The 22,702-nt window shown below is 48.6% G+C and overlaps 1 protein-coding gene across 2 annotated transcripts; it reads right to left on the minus strand.

Annotated features, from left to right (window-relative positions):
* Nucleotides 1-205: 205 nt before the first annotated feature.
* On the minus strand, nucleotides 206-11,419 carry ARHGDIB (Rho GDP dissociation inhibitor beta). Of its 2 annotated transcripts, XM_065637688.1 has the most exons (7): nucleotides 11,344-11,419; nucleotides 9,119-9,175; nucleotides 5,258-5,446; nucleotides 4,636-4,719; nucleotides 3,486-3,562; nucleotides 1,939-2,002; nucleotides 206-998 (listed from the first exon to the last, which is right to left on the minus strand). In XM_065637688.1, the coding sequence occupies exons 3-7, from the start codon at nucleotides 5,433-5,435 to the stop codon at nucleotides 799-801; spliced, it is 603 nt and encodes a 200-aa protein (XP_065493760.1). In that variant the 5' UTR covers nucleotides 5,436-5,446; nucleotides 9,119-9,175; nucleotides 11,344-11,419; the 3' UTR covers nucleotides 206-798. The 2 variants fall into 2 exon arrangements, with proteins under 2 accessions (XP_065493760.1, XP_065493750.1); XM_065637678.1 differs by lacking the exon at nucleotides 11,344-11,419 and having other exon boundaries at nucleotides 9,119-9,205.
* Between the last annotated feature and the right edge of the window lie 11,283 nt (nucleotides 11,420-22,702).

The raw sequence follows: 22,702 nt of genomic DNA on the forward strand, positions 1-22,702 counted from the left end.
CATCACAGACCAGACTTGGAGCTTCAAGGATTCATGAAACCCCTGAAGGAAGCAGCTCTGAAATAAATTGCCTATAGAATTAGGCTGATGTTTTGAAGGAGGGCTATTTCCCTGCTGAAACATACTCTTAAACCTTCCTATAATGCATTCTTCACATACACACCACCAAAAAACATACTCTAGAAAAGAATGTCACACATGCAGAAAAGAAGAAAGAAACTGGTTTTATTCTTGGGACACTGAAGTCTTGTTACAGCATCTAGCTGCGTTCCCCCGACTGGTTTTGCCTGCACAAGGATGGATTTTAATGGGGTAGGGCACCAGATACAGACCAGGAGACTATGTGGGAGGTAAGTAACCACTTACAATGAGTCAGAGCACATGGCAAGTATAACTCGGATAGGGATTTTCCAGGGACCAGTCTGCCCTGCCAGGTGATCTTGTTTCCTAGAAAAGGCACTTCTGGGACCGGAGTTGGTACAGGACAGATGGAGGCAGCAGGAGGAAGTACTGGGAGAGAGGGAGGGAGATGCTTCCCAATTTAACCCATAACATGTCAGGATGGGGTGGTGGTGAGGACGGATGGGTTACTTTCAGTGTATCAGAAGAAGCAGCAAAGGCTGCCTGCAGGCCTGTGCATCAACCGACGCTGGCACAGAGCTCCGGCACCCACAAGAAGGGCTGCCAGGGCTGTGGCCGGCCACGGTGGCAGGAAGGAGCAGCGTGGTGGGCATGACCCACCTGGAGACTGGTGCAGGAGGCAAGGGGATGGGAAGGGGGAAGGCAAACTGGGTGAACTCATTCTGTCCATTCCTTCTTGATGGACAGGTTCCACTCCCAGGTGAGATGGTCGTGCTTGTCGTCATCCGTGAAGAAGGACTTGTTGTGATAGCTGCCTCGAGCCAGCATACCCTTAGGAGCCTCCTCAACAGGTGTCAGGAACTCATACTCCTCTGGCCGTGGCCCGTAGCTGCCAACCATGAATGTGGCTTTGTCCACTAAGAGAAAACAACCCACAAGGGATAAGCCCCTCAGGTGGGGAATGATAAAGGAGAGATGAAGCCACAAGCATGATCACAGACAGAAAGGAGACAGTGGGGAGAGAAAGGGGCATTTGTGTCAGCAAGGGGAACAGAATCAGTGGAAAAAGTGGGTTCAAGAAGTACAGGGACAGCTGGAAGGATAAATGGATGAATGGGCAGATGGACAGGCAACTCAATCTGTACTCTCTCACATGTATGTGCTGCTGGGAGTGAGTATACTCAGCACATGGCTTGAGATCTCTCTCGATCTCCTGCTACTTCTCTTTTCTGGTGAGAAGACACCACTTATGTGTGATGAACAGGATGCCAGAGCCTTAGAGGTGGTTGCATGCAAAAATGCATATGTGGGATGTGTGTGTGCAAAAGGGGACTTCCCTCTGCCTTGTCCGGGCAGGGCAGCACTGCACAAAGTGGAGTGGTGATGGGCAAATACAGGGCTCAACAGACAGCAGGAAGCTTTGTAGAGCAGCTCTAAATTTTACCAAGTGCATCTGGAAGAGCTTTCAGGGGGTGGGAAGCTCCACATGGGCTAAGCCACTCTACAGGGGGTGGGAGGAAGCTGAAGAGCTCTGTATGGAGAGGAAATCTGTGGCAAGCACTGTCTAAACAGTGTCTCTGGGGCCTTTGCTGCTGCAGACACTGGTGTAGCATACAGATACCAGAGCTAGCTCGTATTGAGTTCACACAGGAACAGAAAACAGTTGGCCTGGGTGATGCAGAGTGCAGACTAATGCACTCTGCTGAGAAGACTCGCCTCCTGTGTGGCAGCGCAGGGGGGGCCTTCAGGGCCAAGAGAGGCTCTGTCCCAGCCCAGAGCTGCAGGAACACTTCTTTGAGCAGAGGGAACATGGTGGTAGGAGCACTGGTGTGCAGGGCACAAAGGTCTCTTACTCACCCTTCACCCCTGTCCGGTAGGTGTGCTGCACGTATTTCAGTCCCGACACAATGTCCCTGTTTACCTGCAAGAAGTGACCAGAAGTGTCAAGGGAAGGGGTTTGGTTCTGTATCTGCTAGTTTTTTCTCTCCATAGTGACATAACCATCTTAGCTCCCTACACCACTGCTCTCAAAGGCTTAGCACAGGACACATTGTGGGGAGTCCTAATGTGACTACTCCATAGGCATCTGGAGACCTATAGCATCTTCTGCGCATCACCTGCACTTCCCCATCCTTTCCCTGACTTTGAAGATGACAAGAGCACATCAGTCCACTGCACAAGACGGGCTGGTGAGGACAGAGAAAAGTGAAGTAGGGAGCTCTCGGTTAATAATTTCCATATTGAAAATCAGATGTGTGACTAGAGTCATTCCTCCAGCACAAACAGGTGGGCAAGATTAGCTGAGTACTCCTAGCTGCCTCCTAAGCTACATAGGGAGCTGGCAAGTTTCTCCTCAAGAGATAGAGGAACACAGTTCATAACCTTTCCTCAAATCTCCCATCAATCACTTGGATGTATCCCTTGCTGTCTCCCTCCAGAATACACTGCCTCCCGGCAGCACTACTCAATCTGGAAACAAGATGGGCAGATCCTTTTACATCCTAGGGGAGAATCTACATGGTGCCAGCTCTCACCAGCCTTGGGACTGAGGGAGTTAGAATTACCTGTCTGGCTCCAGGCACCTGCCGTCAACAGGGCTCAGATACAGATGAAAATATTTCATAGCACAAAGGAGAGCTGGAAGTGTCTCCGAGGACAAAGTCATCCCTGAGACAGCGAGCAAGCCTCAGAAAAGAAGGGAAATATTTCCTATGGAGTCCACAACATTAACACTTTCCCTCCTCCGTTTCAGGAGAACTTTTGTCCTCGCCTCTTTTTGCCTTCTCTGCCAAAGCCAGCTTTGTCTGCAATAAATGTGTGGAGCTGATCACTTCAGTGCTGGATGCCACACTGCAGTGCTGCCAAGTTTCATCTTCAGCTGGAAACAGAAGAAATGGCTGACACACTGGTTAATGGGTAAGGGGGAGAAATGACCCCCTTTGGGTATATTGTGACCCCGAAGAACTCAGGTGTCATCAGCCAAATGCTACAGTATAGAATCTTTTAAATGCATACATGAAGCCCAGCGATGCAGACTGAACCAGTACTTCATAGAAACCCATTATGTCTTCTGCCTATCCATTCCCTCTCTATGTGAATTAAAGATTTTTTGGTGGCTGAGAAGCCAAGCCAAACTCAGCCAAAACTACCCATCTGTCTTCCAAACTCCCTGTTGTTCACCACTGTGAGTGGACAGAAAGCAACTTCTCCCAAGGGGCAGCAAGCAGAAGCAATTTCCTAGAAAGACCTGGTCCCTTGTTGGGTGGAATGACACCTGAAGCTAGGAAAGCTTTAGAAGGGCCCAGTTTTTGGGCAGGTATGCTGCCTGGCTCCAGCTATCTGAGAGACTGCCAGTGACTGGCCTCAGCAACTGATCAGAAGCAACCAGAAGGAAAACAACTCACTCTGAAGTGAATCTTGACTTTGTATTCCACTCCTTCCTTTAACACGAAAGTCTCTTTCTTGAGTGCTTCAAGGTCACCTGTAAGGAGAATATCAAGTTGTTAACTAAAGGTATCACAGCGAGAAGACACCACACATGGTAGGATGGGGTCAAGACTGGTGACAGAGATGAGCATCCCTTCAAAAGATGGCACACATGCAAAATGAGTACGCAGAGGTGTGTATAATCAGTTGCACTGTGAGAGCACATACACAGAAAGGTCTGGGCCTGGGCATATATATCTGTCTGTGTCCACATCTATGAAGATAATAACTAAACCAACACAGGTCTGTGCACATATACACAAACATATGTATGCACAGACTCATTGTTGGGTATCTGCAGGAGTGTGTGCATGGTTTTAAACTAAAGGAGAGAGATTCAGGCTAGACATGAGGAAGAGTTTTTTTACAATGAGGGTGGTAAAACACTGGCACGGGTTGCCCAGAGAGATGGTAGATGCCCCATCCCTGGAGACATTCAAGGCCAGGCTGGACGGGGCTCTGAGCAACCTAGTTGAAGATGTCCCTGCTCATTGCAGGGGGCTGGAGTAGATGGCCTTTGAAGGTCCCTTCCAACACGAACTATTCTATGATTCACCCCAGGCTGGGGTGAGAAGACCATGTTTTGCAGCTCCTGCCCAGCTTGGGAGGCTGCCCGGGCTCTGCATGGTTTCAGTTGAACAGGAAACTTCTCTGCTCCTCTGGGCCCAGCTTCCTCCTTCTACAGAAAAGCCCATATAAGGTGAAGCCTGGTTCTCTGCCCATGTCCCCAGGAGCCGGAACTGCAGTATTGCTCGATTCTGAAGTTTCAAAACAGCTCATTACCCAAAGGCATGCACACCCCTTGTGCTCATGAGGTCTCATTGAAAGGAAGAAAGAGGAGAAAGCAGGAGAAACCCAGGAGCTCCTAGACCCTTGACACTCTCCTCAATTACATCTCCTTTTCTTTTTCATATGTGTAGATCTTAAAATAAGAAACAAAGCTAAGACGTCCTTGGAGTTCCTCTAAAACCCACTGTAGTGTCCCAAGGACAAACTTCCTTTCAATACGAAGCATGCCAGGGCCTTTGCTTGTTCCCCTTTGTGCCCAAGGATAGAGTCTGTGCCTACCTGTAAGGTCCATAGTGATCGGTCCTGGAGCAGAATCACATACCAGGGTGAGTCGGGTGACCACCACATTGGGAGCTGTTGGGTCTGCAGGAAGGAAAGTCAGGGGAAAGCTGTCAGCTTGCAAAATTAAATGCAGGGGGAGGGGAATGACACCGAAGAAACGGGATTGCTTTCCCACACAGAAACTGCACTTCATGAGCACCCAGTAAGGCCAGGGTTCTCTTAGGACAATAGGACCACACATCAGCCACAGTCCTTCAATATGGATCCCTCCAGTCTCCATCCTAATACCTAGAGGAGGTCTTTCCACTACAGGAGACTCCCCTCCTAAGATCATTCAGAGTAACAAGGCCCCCTTTAAGCATATGCTGGTCCCCTTATGTTCCTAACCCCTCAGGAGTCCTCCAAGGGTCCGCCCAAGTCCCTTTCTGATTCCAGCACTCCCTAGTAACCTTACACTTAATGCTCAGATCACCTTTCTTTACATGCATCTCTCCACGATCTCAAGTCTTCCAGCAGAAGCATGTGCTGCCTCTTCTTTGAGGTCACCTTGCCCCATCCCCACAGCACACTGTTGCGATGCATCTCCCCAGTCCCTTCCCATCAGCATGCCCCAGCCTACCTACTACCACAGGTCCATCTCCCAGCAGGGACTTCTTGTACTTAGCGAGGCTTTCATCATCCTTGTCCAACTCTTGCAGCTCCTGCAGAGTTTTCTGGGGAGGAGGTTTGTAGTTGAGTTTCCCATCTAGCTCATCATCATCTTCTTCCACATGAGGTTCTTGAGTCTTCTCAGTCATGGTCACTTGGTCTGGGTAGCAGAGGAGAGGGCAGTCAACGGGATTGCTTTGCAGGGGAGTAGCGTCCCTGGGGGCACTTGGTCTGGGCACAGTGTGGTTCAGTCCCCCGGGCAGGCAGGCGGCCCCCAGCGCCGAACGCAGCAGAATCGTTACAGGCAAATGGCGACGGTGATCGGCTGCAATCCCGACACTGCCGTGCTGATATTCTGGCTCGAACACAATCCCCCTCTGCCCCCGCTCCTCTCCCTGCAGGCACCATGCGCACACGCAGACCTACACCATTCTTCCCTCCCAGGGAGGAGGTGCGGGAGCGGAGGCTGAAGCCAGAGTGATTTACAGCCACGCTGCAGCACGGTTGCTGGCCAGCAACCCTGCAATTAGAAGCCACTGTACAGGGTTTCAGCTCTCACCAGCTATCTTGCACAAAGAGCTGCTGCCACACACAGACATGAATAAAGACAAGGCCAGAGGTTTTATTCACCCTCTCGTAACAGGTTAAAAGCCACGCTCCGGCAGCATTTCATTCAAAAATCAAATATCTGACAACAACTCCCTTACATTACCAAGTTTGCTGAAGTCCTCACGGAAACACACTCGCCACAGTCTATCTGCTGGTGTTCCCAGTGCCTGCTCCCAGGAACAGCTGACTTCACACACCGATCAGGTCTCCTTCCCACTGAGTAAGGAAGCACAATGGTGACTGCATCCAGCCCAGCTGCAGAGCAGCCCTGCGTACCTGCGCTGCATCAGTGAGGCTTCTTGGAGAGAAGAGGCAGGATGGCTGGAGCCCACAGCCAGCAAAGCAGGGACACGTGCTGCTGAACACAGGAGGGCAGCGAAGCTGCTTGGGTGGCATCCCAAATGGGAGCCAGAGTGGGTAGAGGTGAACTGATGGGCAGGCAGGGCATGGGGTGGGGGAACAGGAGAAAGGCATGAGAGGTGAGCAGTGCTGTCCCACGTCCCCCTTAGTCAGCTGCCTGCCTCACAGAGCCAGCCACGTGGTCCTAACCACCACCTTCCCAGTCTTCAGAGAAAGGCTGTAAAACAGAGCAGTGCCCTCCTGGTGCAGCAGTGGTTGTCGCAAGCAGCCAAGCCATGCCTTGCTGTTTGGGAGCAAGGGAATTTGATCAAGCTACACAGACCATTCAGTTCACTTCCACTTATCCTTATATTAACTCCTTCTTCAACAGTGTCCCTACTAAAAATTTCCCTTTTGCCTGCTTAACTGCAATTTCCCCAGCAAGTCCTTTGTTCTTATCTGAAGCTGTGGCCTTAACATTTGCCCCTGTTCCCGCAACTTAAGTTGGGAGCTAGCAGGATAGTTTTCTCATTCGTAAAAACAGAAAGGAAATACACAAAAAAAGTATATATGCAACAGTTCAGGGTGAATCAGCAAGTGAAATCAGGCAACAATGAGTAATATGCAGACCTCCCAGTGCAATTCCAGTGGAAAAAAAATAAAGGAGGGATATATTAACACGTTAAAAAAGGGACAGAGAAGGGCCGAGCAGCACAGGAACAGGAAGACTCAGTGGGGCATGCTAATGGGCAATGGCCCTGATGCAAGAATACTTTGCAATGGCGTTTTGTGGCAAGTCAGGAACTAGTGCAGAGAGGGCAGCTGGGAAATAAAAGGGAATCCCAAATCAAATAGACAAAAAGAAAGCAGGTCCCAGCAGCCAAATAACCTTGGCTGAGTTCACGCTCGACCCTTGGGGTGAGAAGGACCTGTGTACCATGGGAACGGCCCTTGAGCTTGTCCTCATGAGGAAGGAAACCAGAAAACTTCCCACGAGAGCAATGATTGCTTGCGCCCTGCTGCTCTGCAGCCATAGCACAGTCACCTTAGAAAGCCAGGCGATCCCCTCAGTGCCATCCCACACTCAGCACAGGAAGGGGACATGATGAACCATGGCAGCCACCACCAGGTCTTGCGTTCCACTTGGGCTCCAGATGCAGATATAAGTCATTTCCACTCTCCCAAGTTATCTCATGATACCAGGCTGCATCTGCCACTACTACAACCACAGAGCAGAGCTGCCTGCCTGTCCCCATCCTCCACAGGGGATTTTGTGGTTTATCACAGCAGAGGGAGAGACACAGGTGATGGAGAGAGAGATCTCTGGCCACACACAGAAAAAAGGCAGAGTCAGGGCTGGACCAGCTGGTTCTTTCCCATCCCTCAGACCTTCTTTTTGCATCACACATGCTGCAGAGACTTTCTCTGACAGTCTGTGGGGGTGGCTCACTTGAGGGGGGATCCTTTTAGGCTCTGAAAACCTCCCAGAGACCCAGAGAGGTGGAGAGACAACCTACTTTGCCAACAGTGAGAACCTGTGGGGAACAGCATCAGTCAGGCTGTCTGGGCTGAACAGCCCCTGGCTCACATGCATTTCAGGATGGCATCAATCATACCCAATTCTGGCATTTCTCCCCAAGTTGCGGACCTGACCCTTCCTTCCTGCCAAATTCCTAGGCAGGTGCTGACCAAGAGAAAAGCTCACATCTCAGCTGCCCCTGCCTCTACTCACTCCAGCTCTGTGACTAGTCCCCTCTGCAAGCTAAGACATGCTACTGAGCTCAGGCATCGGTGCTTCCCCAGAGTGAGAATGTCCCCCAGATTGAGAATGTCAGTGGCCAATTGTCAGTGTCCACTGGCTCCTGTGTCAGTGCGTGAGGCCAAGGGTTGGGCTAAGATGGAGACCCTCCATGGCCTTCAGTCCACCAGCCTCTTAAAAATGAGAATATTAACCCTATAAATGCTCTACTCAAAGAGAAAACTGGGTGATTTATGCCCTGCCCCACCACATTTTTCTTGCTTCCCTGCAGCCCCAACCCACAGTCATGCACCACCTGCACCTCTGAGGCCTGACAGCACCCACAAAGCAGTGGGGAGAGGGGCAGAGACAACATTAGAGACTCCCTGCCAGAGAAAGAGATGGCTGCAGGAAGCAAAGGAGGAATCACACCCTGACAAGGGGTGCCGGCATCTCTCAGCTAGGCTCTGCCTGTGCCTGGGTGGGTGGCTGTCCTTGCACCTGCAGCAGGAGGGGGCAGGGGGGCTGGAGACAGGGTGGACAGGGGTCAGCTCCTTAACGCCCTCCTCCCCCGTGCTGCTACTGTGCACAAAGAGCGATATCATAGGGTCATCATTTTATCTGCCCTCCCACGGTGCGTCAAATTCACCCCCCTAAACCACCCCTTGATCGAGGGCTTATCTCCAGGAAGCGGGATTGGCAGGGAGGACGCAGTTTTCCGCGATGGGGGAGCAACACACCAGCCCCACCAGCGCCCCCAGCCCTGGCCTCCCCATCCCACCCCCGCCCCGGGGTGCGAGGACTAAAAGGGAGCCCATCGCCCAGCCACCCCCAGGGGCAGCCGGGTACCGCCCCGCAGAGATACACCCGCTGTCACTCGTCGGCGCCCTCCCGCCACCCCGGGGGTGCGGGGGCTGCCTGCCCTTCCTCTGTCCCTCCACCCCATGCCACCGCAGAGCCCGACTTCCCCCTCGCATGCAAGCAGGGCCCTGCCCGATTCCCCGGGCAAGGGTGGGTAAAGGAGCCAGCCGCCGGGAACAAAGGCGCAAAGTTGCGCGGCAGCAGGGAAGAGGGAGCCGGGGATGAGCCCGCTCCTCTCCCCCTGCTCGCCGCCCCCGTCCTCCCCTCGCCTGGGCTTTTACTCACCGGCTGAGCGGCGCCTGCGACCGGGGTCTTCCTCCGCTCTCAGCGCTCAGCTCTGAGCTTTGGCAGTTGGAGGAGGAAGGAAGTTGGTGAAGAGAGAAAAAAAAAAAAATAACTCTCACACGCAAAAAAAAAAAAAAAAAAAAGGCAGCCGCCGCCACCACCACCAGCCCACTCGCAGAGGAAGCCCTGCGCGGACCCGCATGCTGCAGCGCTCCCGCTTTGTCTGCGCGGCCGCTCGCCCGGCGCTGCGCTCTTTTTGCGCAGAGGTGCGCAGGGCCTCGTCTGCGGGGCTGAGCCCAGGCAGGGACGCGAGAGCACTCCGCGGCTGCGGGCTCTCGGTGCGTGCTGCTGGACCTGCCAGTGGAAGCCTTTGTTTTTCAGCTTGAATTTTTATTTTGTTTGTTTTCCTGGTGTAATTAAGGTCGATTTCAAAAGCTGGTCCTGATTTATGCCGATTAAAATAAGGGGAGAATCAGGTTGAGTGCATTGCTGCATACATGTGGGGAAGGGAGGCAAACGGGGGTTATTGTAGATGAACCTAATTTTTCCTGGTTAACATATGCTACCTGCACTTAATCAGCTAATTGTTCCCAACTCCCAGCCATTTTCATACAAGCAGTTTCGAAGATCAGGTACCTCAGGAAGAACGAGCTCTCATTTCCCAGCGTCACTTAAATTATCAGAAAGATTTTATACCACTTCCTCTCTTAAGTATCAGCAGATTTTATCTTTATTTTCCAGTCACGGAGTGCCTACTTAGTCTTCAGTCGCATAAATCTTTCACACAGACAATCCTCAGTGCAGAATTTAAGAACAAATTAGATCATTGGTTTGTAACCAACAAATCTGGATCTGCAATGACTGATAGACTGCTCTTAATGCATTTGCAGAAGCAAAATAAGCAAAGCAAATCTGTTGTCAATGGGCTTAAATTCACTGCCCTGGATCCACATGTTCGTTAGAAAACATTTAACGTGCACATATTTTTAAAGGTTGCAAACAACTGAGTAACAGGGGTCTCCTTCAGGGATGGAAATGTTTCAGAAGAGAGGGACTGATTTTCCCAGCTTACCATTGCTTTCATTTAGGCTATGGGTGGCACTTTCATTCTGACCTCATGCATTTCAAGGGACAAAGAGAGCATATGTCTGCCTGGCAATGGATTTCCATTCAGCAGGGGTTGTAGCTTCAGAAACATTTTAAGCCTCCATGAATTAGCTTCACCACTAAGATAAATTGTTTTATTCTCTGCTGCTCTTTTTCACTCCTACGCTAACCCTCCCCATGGGCCTGCACAAGAGAACTGAGCTGAATACAGCACTGAGTTCAGCTTAAAACATACCTGCAAAAATGTGGAAGCAAATGCGTAAGTATATACTGGTGACTTTTAAAGCCAGATATGTTTCCCAGCCCTTGTTCACAATGGCCAAATGTGGCTAAACACTTGTGCCAGCACAAGGGATGGGGCCGTGTGGGTATGGGGATGGGGAAAGGACAGAGCAAATTCTTTCAATGACGGTGCCAAGTTATGGTGGCTCAAATGGCTCAGGTGAACAGTTCGGGCCTGGAAAAGATGTGAAGAGCTGGCTGCGTTAACTATGGGGAGCTTTGAGTAAATGATCTTGTTATACAGCCCCTGAGTCTTGTATATCATCTTCTTGTCTTAGTTCCTGTGCTGCCTGGACTAATTCTCTAATTTCAGTAGACTCCCTAATTTGTACTGGGAGACCAGAACATCCTTTTGGCTGGGAGGGTGTGTGGGTTGAGGCTACCATTTGTTCATGGCTTGGCTTGGCTTTTCCTTGGGTTTAGTGGCTGTGTACAAAGAGACCAGTGGAATCATAATTCTAGCATTATTATGATCATTTTTGCTGGGGGATGATTTGGTTTAGCTTTGTCTCATTTCTTTTTATAGTTGGAGATAAATACCAGATTGCTTGTGTCTAGTTATTTGCACACTGTTTCTAAATGTGTGTGAGCATACATTAACACCAGTATATCCACAAATGTGCATAGAGATATAGGGATGTATAGCTATGTGCCACCATAGGTATATACACCCAGCTTATATTGGCATATCTGCCTAGTATGCAGGACAAACAGATTTTTCTCCTAGCTTAGAAGTTACCCAGTATGTAATTATGGGCAAATCACGTCATTCCTCTGTGTTTCATCTTCCTGTTATTAAAAGGGATGAGAAGGAGCTGCAGACATTGGATACGCACCATGACAAGCAGATGGGAGCTCAGAAGCCAGGCATCATCCTTTAGGTCAACCCTTCCTGCTGGGGAACCACGTCACTGAACTGCTGGAAGAACAGCAGGTTTTGAAATGGGTTGGAGCAGAACATCACTAAAAGCAAATCCCTACCACTGAGTGTTTTATTTCTGACAAACTGATGCCATGCAATGAATCTCTTGGCAGACATTCTCCAACCCCAGCCAATTCTTATGTCTGTGACAGAAGGAGACAAGGACAAGAGCTAGAGCGTACCTGACTTATTGCAAAGGAAACAGTAATATTTCAAAGGCTTTCTTAGTTGGAAAATAGTATTTTCTACTTAAGATATTATCATTATTAGGGCTTATTTACTTTGGCCCCACTGACCACAGTTGATTGTACAATTAGTTGACCACATTAATATGTGCAATCAACCACTAGTGTCTAAACTTATTTCAAGTAAATAGCCAAAAGCTAATGCAAAATTTTAAATGCATATCTTTCAGCTACACAGTCTTTACTCTCAACAGTCATATACGTTCTGTAGCACCTTAATGGACTCAACAAATCTTGAGATTTCTTAAAAATTGTAAGATTAAAAAAAATAAACAGGGAATTTTTTTCTCATGTGAGTTTGGATTGCTACCGTAAATTGTCCAGCATTTCTGGATTTTAATTTTTTAGATTGGTGGTACACTGCTGCTGTGTTCTGCTAAATGTCATCTCCATCTTCTGCAGAAGAGGTATCTGTGTTTGAGGAAAGGAGCTATTTTATGGCCTTTAGAAGTCACTAACTTAGGAAACCCCCACCTGTTAGAATCCTTTACTTTCACCTCTTCTTAATTTCCAGAACTGTCTAATTTGGAGTTGAAATTACCCAGGCTGGAAGCTCTAGGGGGAAAAATAAAAAGAAATTTTAGTCCAGGCAGGGAATCCATTTTTGTAATTGTAAGAGGCCCAATAGTGTAACATTTTTTCCTACTGTTCTTGTGAAGTGGTTTGTTTTGGAGCTACTCAATTGCATTTGCACTGAACTCAGTACATAGTGCTACTAATTCACATTACTCTCTAATGAACAAGGTTGCCAAGTAGAGTCACTGTCATGAGCTTTGCTTCCCCCTCAAGCTTTTTACAGTCTCTGGCAAGACTGTGGGTGATACACTGGGAAGACACACTCATGGTGCAGCAAATTCGTCTCAAAAGCTGCTGCAAGGTAAGTGTCAGTTTCGGGCATGGGTGTCCCCTAGGTGGATGTCCCCAGGCGATGTCCCTCACCACGTGCAGGGATCCTTTCTCCTCCAGAGATGAGAGGAGGTAATCCGGGACTGGGACAGTCATGAGGTGATGAGCATGGGGGAAGGTGAAAGGTCAGGGAGCTCAGACACGAGGCCTTTCCCTGCTACAGCAGGGGACATTCACTGCATCACGAGGTGCCACCCAACTCATTGGTAAACCCAGCACTGCCTCCTCTGCCTCCCAGTTAAGTGGGATAAATAGGAGGATGCAGCCTGTGAAGCATGAATTGATTGCGCGTGAATAAATGCAGGTACGAGGTGTCCCAGCATTTGCTTTAAAAGGCAGCGTCCTAAGGTTGGTCCTGCTGTGCTTAGCACACATGTTGCCCATTTTCTTCCTACTCAGTGCCACTCACTCCTGAAGTGCTGCAAGGGAATGTGCAGCCCGTGGGGTGGGAAGGTTGAAAAGGGACAGCAGCTAGACACGGTGCCAGGCAAGGGAGCCAGTATTCAACATGGAGAGCAAGGAGGAAGAAGGCACCTGGAGGTGCAGCCACAGAGCCCCCAGCAAGGGTTTATTGGGGTTTCCCACCCATTGCAATCCCTTCAAACCACCAGGCCACAGGACTTGAGGGCTCTCAGCTGGGGCGATGAGCTGACGCCAGAAAACGTGACTGGATGCTCCATCTCTCCAGCTCTTCCAGATGAGATTTCCTTGAAAGATGTAGAGAAGATTGGAGATTTAATGCTTGTCTAAGCAGCTTTTGGGCCGGTTAATATGCTAATCCCATAACCCCCATCTCCAGCCTGAAGGTGCACAAACACCACATGACACTTCTGGATGACTTGACTCCCCTGGAGGGGAACAGCAAAACAGAGAAAGAAAAAGGATTTGGTTTGGGATGAAAGAGTAGGGGCAAAATGAAACCAGCTTCCTCCAGAGGCTCACCTGAGAAAGGCTGAGCAGGGACAGAGCAGCCCAGCAGAGGCAAGGAATTGCGAAGCAGGTGGAATGGTGAGAGTGAAAGGACAGGGCTGGGAGAGGGAAGAAGGTCCCTGCCACCAGGGAGCAGGGGTCTCTTCTCTGTACCTTCTGCACTCCAGAGCCCAGCATGGAAGGAAGCAGCTCTTGCCCTCCAGCCCTCTCAGTGGATGTCATGGCATCTTGCACGGGGCGGTGTCCTAGAGAAGTTGCCCACCGGAGCTGGATTTGAAAGAGGGCTGGATTATTTTAGGACCTCTCAGAAAACAGGTGGTTATATAAGGTCAAATCTCAGCAAGTGTAATCAAATCTCAGCCCTAAGCTGATCACCAGTCAGGGTGTTAGGAGGTGTTTATCCAAGCACTCCTCCTTGTATTGTGACTTTCCTCCAAAACAGCCAGAGCTGAAGCCAGGACTAAATTCAGAGAAGAGCTGTGCCATCCTCTCCTGCTCTGCTGGCCTTAGAAAATCTCCTTTGCCAGCTGCATCCTGCCTTGCCTGTGCTAAACACTCCTCTTGGCAGAGATCTTGACTTTATACTGCAATTCATGGCTCAGTGTCAGCTCCCTCTAGCTCTTAGGTGCCTCGTGTGCCTTGGTGCTTTAGACTCAGCAGTGCTCAGGGCATGCTGCGTGCAGCTGCATAACCTCTCCCTGAAGCCATGAGGCAGTAATTATCAGCGTCTCTGTGGCAACGTTTTTCCTTTATTGCACTTGTGCTGCTCCCGTATTATTGCTCTCATGGCCCTGCCTCTGCAAACTCCCATAGCAGTGGATTCTTGTGGAAAGCACCAGTACGAGAGTTGCCCCTCCTCCCTCTCCTTCTTTATCTCTTGTTTTGTAGACTTTAGTATATAAAAAAGAAAAACAAATGTGGTGCTCAACAATGCAGGTAACAGCTATTTGAATTCTCAGTAAATATTGTCAATAATATATCTATGCAAAAGCTTAACAAGCAATGAATGTGCAACATTTGCACATGACATGCGTTCTCCTCACAGACCTAATAAAATCACAACCAGGAATAACCAATAGGGAGTTTAAGTGAGTCCCAATGAAAAGTACACTATGCTAATGGAGAAAACAGCAAGAAATCATCATCCTCTTCATTTTTGTTGTCATAACTGGCTTCACTGGAAAGAGCCTTCAGAGGAGGATGCTCCTATGGGACGCCATCATTGCCCTTCCCAGCTGGGCACTGGGGAGAGTTTCCAGTTTTTCTCTTTCTCTCTCCTCTTCCTTTATTTTCATTTTTCTCTAGAAATAGCTTTCACCATTACAGTCAAAGTATGCCATCAGTTATGGACCCAACAAATAAATTGTTGTGTATATGAAACTGTTGGAACATCCTTTGTGCAATATGCATTTGCCCAGTGTGCAATGATGGTTCCTAAAGAGTTCACTTAGTCTATGATGTGTTTATGATGTTTGGACCCCAGAAATGGTCTGCATCTCCAGGTTCTTTACACAGAAATATCCTTAGGGGCCTCCTAGGCAAGAGGCTCTAATTCACTTTATAGAGGTGTGTACCTCTACTGGAAAGAAAGAGTGTGGAGGCTCTAAATTAAAAGTTGGAATCTGCCAGTGAAAGGCCATTAAACAAATAAAATAAACAAACAACATTAGACCCTACACATTTGCCAGATCATGAGGGGAGAACAGAAGGCTTAGTACCTAGCAATACACCTGAGCAAGAAAAGGAGAAAATTAAAAAAAAAAAAAAAAAAGTGATTCACATTTTCATCCCTCAGCTTTTCTCCTTCCACAATTATTTCCACCAGGGATCTGCTGTCACATGGCAGCCTGAGCATTTAGCATCCGTGTGTCGGGAGGTGAGCAGCCACCCAAGAGACAGGATAATGGAGGAGGAAGAGCTGCCTCCTCTCCCCATTAGTTGAATGTTCCCAAGGAGAGTGCGAAATGCTCCCCAGAAGCAATCATTCCTGTTTGAAAGCCTCAGCTGTTACATGAAAACATCATAATAATGGTGGCAAGGAGCTGAACTGAATGAGATTGCTCAGTGGTGCTTTTATCTGGTAGGAGGAGGAAAGAAGAGTATGTCTGTAGCATGGTGTGAAAGCCATAGGAAAAGATGTGTCCCCTTCAGAAGAAGAGAGAAACATTTTACCAAAATGTTTTAGAAGAGCTTTTCTTTAATGGGCTTCTGGTTGCCAAGGAGAAAGAATTGATCACTTGGAAAAAAGATGAGAAAGGAGCTGTCAAGAAAGAAGACATCTGGAGCTGACTTGTGTACAGTTTCTTCTTCTTCCTTAGCCCAGTGACACTGAATCATTTACTTCACTGTTTTGAACCGAATAGAGCTCTGGAATTATCTAATTTCCATTTAAATAAAGTACCCTCTTGCAGTCTCTTCTCTTTTTTTTTTTTTTTGTTTGAATAAGGCACTATTACTTCTCTGTTTAGTGAAATGTGTGATCAATTTTCGTGAGTACTAGTGGATCATTTAATCACTGTTCACAAGTATGTGGCATGTAATTTGTACAGAAGGAATTAATTATGGAAAAAGAAAAATCTAAGGAACACAGTCGAGACAATATTGTACAAACTGTGTTATTCAGGTACATTTTTAAGAGCAACCACATGCTCTGCCTTCTGGCAGTCACAGAGATAACAAGATTAACTACCTGGATTTGATCAAACAAGGGAAAAAATTTAGGTCATGGTTTACTCTATTAGTGTTGAGTATGATCTATAAATTGCATTCAGGAGAAAAATAATCTTATAAAAGAAAAAACAGATATTTTAATTGTGGGAAAAGTGAAAATGGGAAAGAGAAGAAGCTTCTTAAAATGATCTAATAAACTCAATCCCATTGCAGCACTACCAACAGCCTGGATGCAGACATTAAGCAACGTTAGTGCACGGAAAGGATGCTCACTAATGTTACTGCTTTCTCATGGGACGACTCAGCAATGGGTGGGAAGGAATGCTCTTAAACAATGAATCACAAAGCAGTTATAAAGTACTGAGCTTTTTGTGCTGCATGGCCAAGCACATCAGTCCCCACGAGAGATGTCTGGATGACTGGGTCTCATCTGCAGGTATATGAACTCTCTGTCCATCAGCTTCCATATTTACAAATAGGGATGATGAAAATTCAGCTCTGTGCTTTGAGATCTGTGGGTGAAAAGCGCTATCTAAAAAAGGAAGGATTTATTCTGGTTTTCCTTTTATTTATGCCAGTCAGGGAGAAGTTCATGTAAGTTAATAAAATCATACCATTGTAGCAGTCTTGTGAGTATTACATGGTAAGACTTGGTTATCTGTTCCAAGAAAGGCCAGACTCACTACTCAGAAGTAAATGTAACTCTCTGATAACTAATGAAGTGTATGACAGCCTACATGGGTTTTATATTGTTTGCTATAAAAAGCCCTGGCATGTCCTAAAGCATTGGTGCCTGAAAGCCGGGGGCCTGTAATGATGTTCTGACATGCACAAATTGAGAACCCTTGACTGAATGAGAAAAACAGGGACTTAATTTTTCCTGAAGCAGTCTTGGAAATGGCCATTTGGCTTGTGGTCTTAGTCATGTCCCCAGTGCCACCTGGTTTCTAACACAGGCAGGGCCACTGCTAATGGTTCAGCTAAGCCTTACAGCTTGATTTATGTTTCTTCAAAGGACCCTTCTCTCCAGAGTGACCACAGAAATACCTCTCTCTAGATCCCTGGCAGGTGAAAAACAGACCTCAGCTTATTTAGCCTCTGCCCGATTGCTAGCTCCAGGGCACGAGTGGAGTGAGAAATGAGACCAGGCTCTTTTGCAAGCTGAGCTCAGAGACACTCAACATTGCTGCTGTGTCAGGCAGCAGGCACAGATTCCAAAAGTCAGCACGCCTGGTTCATTGCAGGCTGTTACAGATGCTTAATCCTGACACCAGGGTAGTGGTGCATGATTTCCTGAAGAAGAAGAATAAAACTCTCCAGGAGGATGCCTTCTTCTCTGCATCTTTGATAAACTGATTTGCCTGTATTCAAACAGCTAAAGATCTGTGCCTGGCAAAGCCCGATTCTTCATATCCATTTCCCTTTTTCACTGGTACAAATGGGGGACAGTTTAGCAACATGCTGGGCATTGGGGAAGGGGGGAACCTTAGTACATCAAGTTTCTCACTGAAATTCTGTTGACATGACAACCTCACTGACCTTCTATAAGACAAACAGACAATCTCATTCTAAATCCACATCCTGCCAATCTCCTCCTCTCACCAGGAATTCAGAGGCACTGGGTAGGCTGCCTGTCTGCAAGAGGGAAACTGAGCTTTAACTGCAGATGCCTGGGAAATTCCCTGCTCATTTCCAGTCAGGTATGTCTGTGTGACAAGTGATAAAGCTCTATCAGGAAGGCATAAAGTCTCTTAAGCACCTGGCACAAGCTTATAGAAATATGTTTCAAAAGAGTTATTGTGACCTGTGCCAGCCAAAGCCCGTATCTGCTTCATCCCCATCCCTGCGCCTCAGCTGGGATTCCCATGGGCTCAGTCAGCCCTTCGAAAAGTCACTGTCTTGTAAACTTGTGTTTTCTTTGTCATTCAAGTGAGTTGCTATTTCTGGTTCTAACTACAGTTACCATGGCTACACCAGCTCATAAATAGGGTCAGAAACCTTGGAGATGTTTTTAAGTGTTTCCTCAGAATCGGGAATAATCTGGCCAGAGGTAACAAAGCTCATGGGTTTTCCTTTGGGAACATCAGGACTGCCGCTTGGACCCCATGGTTTCTGGTGCAGCTCTGGTCAGGATCAGGTGGCAACTGATGTGGCTCAAAAGGCCATTGTTTGCATTCCTGAGGCCAAGGGAGGAAGACCCTGGGCAGGAGCAGAGAGAGACAGGGATCAGGTACTCGGTCCCTGGGCAGAACTCGTCATCCATCTGGTGTGGCAGGTGGGCACTGACACAAAGCTGGCACCTGTTGCTCTGCAAAGGAGCCGCACACCTGCATCCCCACAAAGCAAATGCCACCCAATTTGTGAGGGGAAGGGAGAAAGAGAAGGAGAGAGTGAAACAGCCTGATAATCATGGGGGATAATAAAGAACATGATAAGTGGGGCCCTTTAGGGACTTTCTGCTATGTTTTGTCAGCGGCCAAAAAATAGCTTCATGTCACACCATGGAAATTTTTTTCCCACATGTCCACTTCTGTTAAAAAGAAATGAGATAGATTTCATTGGAAAAACAGGAAAACCAAGGGGGTGTTTTGAAAACAAGCAGCCTGAAAAATATGTAAATTTTTAAGTTTCAGAGAAAAGGAGTAGTGCCGCAGAGCCGATTTCCCCAGCAACTCTACCTACATAAGAGAAGGCAGAAGGGGAGGGGGAGCCCCCGGAAACCTGTCTGCAGCAGATGGAGGCATGGGAATGAGCAGTGGGGATGGGAATGGAGTCTTCTGGCACAGGCTGCACCTCTTTATATCTACACAAGCAGGTCCCTGCCCACAGTAGTCACTTCTGCTGTCAGGAGCTGCTGAGCGCAATCAATCTCCAAGCATTTGTGTACAAGCTCTAGTCATCACAGCAAAGAGATGATGCCAACACGATTCTGCCCCCTCCCTCTTTCCTGTGCCCAGAAATGATCACACAAGCCTCCAAAAGCTGTGATCATCCTCAAACACGTGGGAAGGCTAAGTGTGTTTGCTGCTTCTCTGCTAGATTGAAAGCTGCTCAGCCGCATTCAGGATTTACTTCCCAGCTTCTCTGTGCTCACACAAGGGCTAGGACCTTATTGATTTTTTAAATGTAAGATAAGAGTCTCATTGAGGGATTTATCTCATCTGACTTCAGCCATCTGAAAAGCCAGAGGCCCCGGCCGTGGGGCTCTTGCTCAGCACTGGAGCAGTGCTGGACTAGTCTCCAGCACCAGGGTCTGTCATGTCAGAGAGGTTCTGTCCTTTCTCAGTCACACATAGTCACACCTCAGACTAGCATGGCTGCTCCAAAATCCCCTCCTCCAGCCTCACCCCAAGAGGAAGCCTGTCCATCACTACACAAACCCACATCTCAGTTTCCTTCTGCCCCTTTGCTGCCCTGATGCTCCTTGTGCAGCTCCATCTTCTGGGACCATTTTCAGCCCTGCAAGCCCTGATCTCACATTGTGAGCTGGATGCTCAATGAGGGTGAGTGAGTGTCACCTCGCCAGAGCCAATGGACCCCAGAGAATCACTATGTTGCCCTGTGGTTACGCCTCGAGACAAAGAGCTTTAGTCCATGACTGAGGTTCTGTGCTGCTACAGTTCAGGATGAGGTTGATCTTCCAGTACCTTCTAGCAGGGCCTTGAACCTTCTTTTTTCATCCTGAGATTTCTCCCACTTTTTCCACATCTCTGACACCAGTCTCCCAGGCAGTTATTAACACACATCAGAGATACAAAGCCCCTGATAAAACAGTGTGCAATACCATCCATGGAGTTTTGTTGGACTGGTGTTTGGGCTGAGGCACCAGCTCTTTCCTTTCTCAGACAGCACACTCACAGTAGTGATGCTACCAGTACCCACATATGACCTAGCTGTTACTCTCAGCCCAGCACCTTGGATCTCAGAGGTAACAGTTCAGCCCACTGGCTGGCCACTCATGTGCAACACGAAGATTTCCCCTTCTTCCCCCACCATCCCATCTGCTGGACGCAGCTAAATATTTGCCAGGGCACTGTGCAGCATCTCAGCAGCATTTCCTATGACTCCCCTGAGTGGACGCAGCCGTCTTGGCACCGAGCCGACTGCATGCACTGCTCTCCCAGGTGCATCTTGACCCCTGCAGCACTGCTGAGAAGTTTGCTGAAAGCCTCTCCATGTGTTCACCAGCACAGGGGAGGGACCTGGTGTGATTAGGACCAACTCCTCCCTTCTCTGCATGTTCAGGCATGTGTGTGTGTGTGTGTGTGTTCACAAGCAGTGACATTGCTCAAATGGTGGGTGATTTTGTTATTCCTCTTTGCATCTCTAGAGATCTCCCTCCAGGAGCTCCAGAGAAGCCACAACTTCTACTTGCAGAAAGGGGCACCTTGCCCCTCAGGAGCGTGTTGAGGCTCTGCTGCTCCCCCAGACATGGCAGGACTTGTGCCTGCAGAGCACTGGGGTCACAGCGGCCCCCATACACCGCCCGCACCGTGCGGGAGCCCGCCCACAATTTGCGCCCTGATGTCACCTGGTGGCAGGGTATATCTGGAGGAGAAAGGACACCTCGAGACCCTTTCTACGCAGGCTAGAGGACGGGAGTTGAATGATTTGCAAGAGGAGCCCTTGGCACTGTAAGTATTTCCCATGAGCTCAAAGCAATAAGGAGGGAAAAATTCAGATGTTTGTGCTTGGAGGGCATGAACAGACCCAGTAGCTAAGAAAGTGAGTTGTGGTTCTTGGGTGTCATTTTCTGTTTCCTCTAACATTAAGGCAAGTGCTGCAGCAGTGGTTTGTCTCAAAGCTCCTCGGCTATGCGAGCAGCTCTGCCCTTTGCAGGGCTGCTCAGTTTCTCATGCTGGGCACCCCTCGGTCAGGGTCCCTGGCACCCCCTTGGCTTGTGTCCCCGGCTGGCTGAGCCCACACATGGGCAGCACCGTGGAGCTCCTGGGGAGCAGTGGGACAGGCAGCTGGTGTCTTCTGTCCCAGTGTCCAGCTGTACTAGCAGGGTTCATCGGTGGGGAGTTTATACTGTGTGATGCTATACCTTCAGTGTTACTGAATCCCTTTGTTCAACTGGGATAGTCTTTCCAATGATCCCCATCTGGGAGGGAATTGTGGGACTACAGTTCTACTTGAAATGAGTTTCTGTCTTTTAGAGTGCCTCCTCTTTCATTTGTTCTTGGTCTTAAAACTGCTGCTAGAATGAAAGGTCTAAGATCCAGTGTAAAATGCAGGAATAGAAAAGGCCAAACCTGTGTGGACTTTTTCCATCGCTATGATTAGCCAGCTCAAGCAACTGAGACTGGAGCTGTGAGACTCCTCACTCCTCACAGGCATCTTACAGTGGATACAAAATTCCCTGATGAAAGCCTGGCTGCAAGGATGATGCTAGTGGCTCTCATGAGGTCAAAAGCTGAGCATGCAAGCATCCCATCAAAAGGAATGTAAAAAGGAGGGCTGTTCCTCCTGGATGCCATCTTCTCCCAATATGCCACTGCATGGAGGGCCATGGCCCATGGGAGTTCTGTGCCTGACATCCCTGAGGCACAATGAAGACAAGTGCACATGGAGAAGTCTGTATTTTTCAAGGTTTCAGACAGGGAAAGATAAGATCCTACACCGAATCTGTCTGAAGAAGGTCAAGTGAGGCATCTACATCATGTCAGGGAAATTTTCCATAGAGAATCAGAGATTAAGGAAGGGACGGATTAAAGAGTCAGCACTTGTCAGTAGTATCCAAGCCTCTTTAAGTTCAAAGAAAACTAAAAGAAGGATGATTAACCTGGCCAGCAACCCAGAGGTGGGATATCTGACGCAACCGAGATAAGCCCATTACCATGTATTAGGTATAATTAGCATTCAGACGCAAGCAAAGCTCTTACTCAGAGGATTAAACCGTGGAATGAGCAGAAATGCTGTCAGGGGCAATTAGTTAGCACCTTGTCAGAGGAGGGGACAGAGGAAGTGTGTGGAAGAACATCTTGTTCCTCAACAGCCTTCGCATCCACAGCCATCAGGTCTCGCCCAGGAGCAGCATCCCCGTGCCGGCGGCAGCAGAAGAGCTCTGGGAGCCCAGGAAGCACTGAGGGGAGGCAGCGCAGCACTTGCAGAGGTCTAGAGAAGGGGACTCAGTCTCGTCAAACGTTTGTCAAGCCATCTGTTTGGTGTGGCACCAAGGACTATCCAAGTACTCAGGTAGGCGGAGGTGAAAGGCTGGGAAATTCCCCTGGGAAGCTGCTGTGGATGTTTCTTTTACATCTGTGGTCCTGGGGTGCCTATCCACCCACGTCTGGCTGCATGGAAGGGCAGCTGGTTCTTGAGGTGTGGGAACTGGGGCAGGGCCCTTGCCAGCATGAATGGAGACATCTTTGACTGTGTGTGGTGACAAACATGTCTCACCAGCTCAATGGTGAGAGGGCAGCTTGATTCTCTGCAAGACAGAGGCTGTTATGCGGCATTAAGGTTGTTTTCCATCCTCTGCCATTTCTTTTGGTGATGCATGGGAGAGAACTGGTAAAG

This window comes from Caloenas nicobarica, chromosome 1, assembly GCF_036013445.1.
Source record: "Caloenas nicobarica isolate bCalNic1 chromosome 1, bCalNic1.hap1, whole genome shotgun sequence".
NCBI classification, from domain to species: domain Eukaryota; kingdom Metazoa; phylum Chordata; class Aves; order Columbiformes; family Columbidae; genus Caloenas; species Caloenas nicobarica.

Excerpts from the sequence above, each read along its gene's own strand:
- ARHGDIB (XM_065637688.1), bottom strand. The coding sequence starts at position 5,435 with ATGACTGAGAAGACTCAAGAACCTCATGTGGAAGAAGATGATGATGAG. Across the intron at positions 3,563-4,635 it reads GATCACTATGGACCTTACAG|GTGACCTTGAAGCACTCAAG; the intron begins GTAGGCACAGAC and ends TTCTCCTTACAG. Across the intron at positions 999-1,938 it reads CTACCGGACAGGGGTGAAGG|TGGACAAAGCCACATTCATG; the intron begins GTGAGTAAGAGA and ends GTTTTCTCTTAG.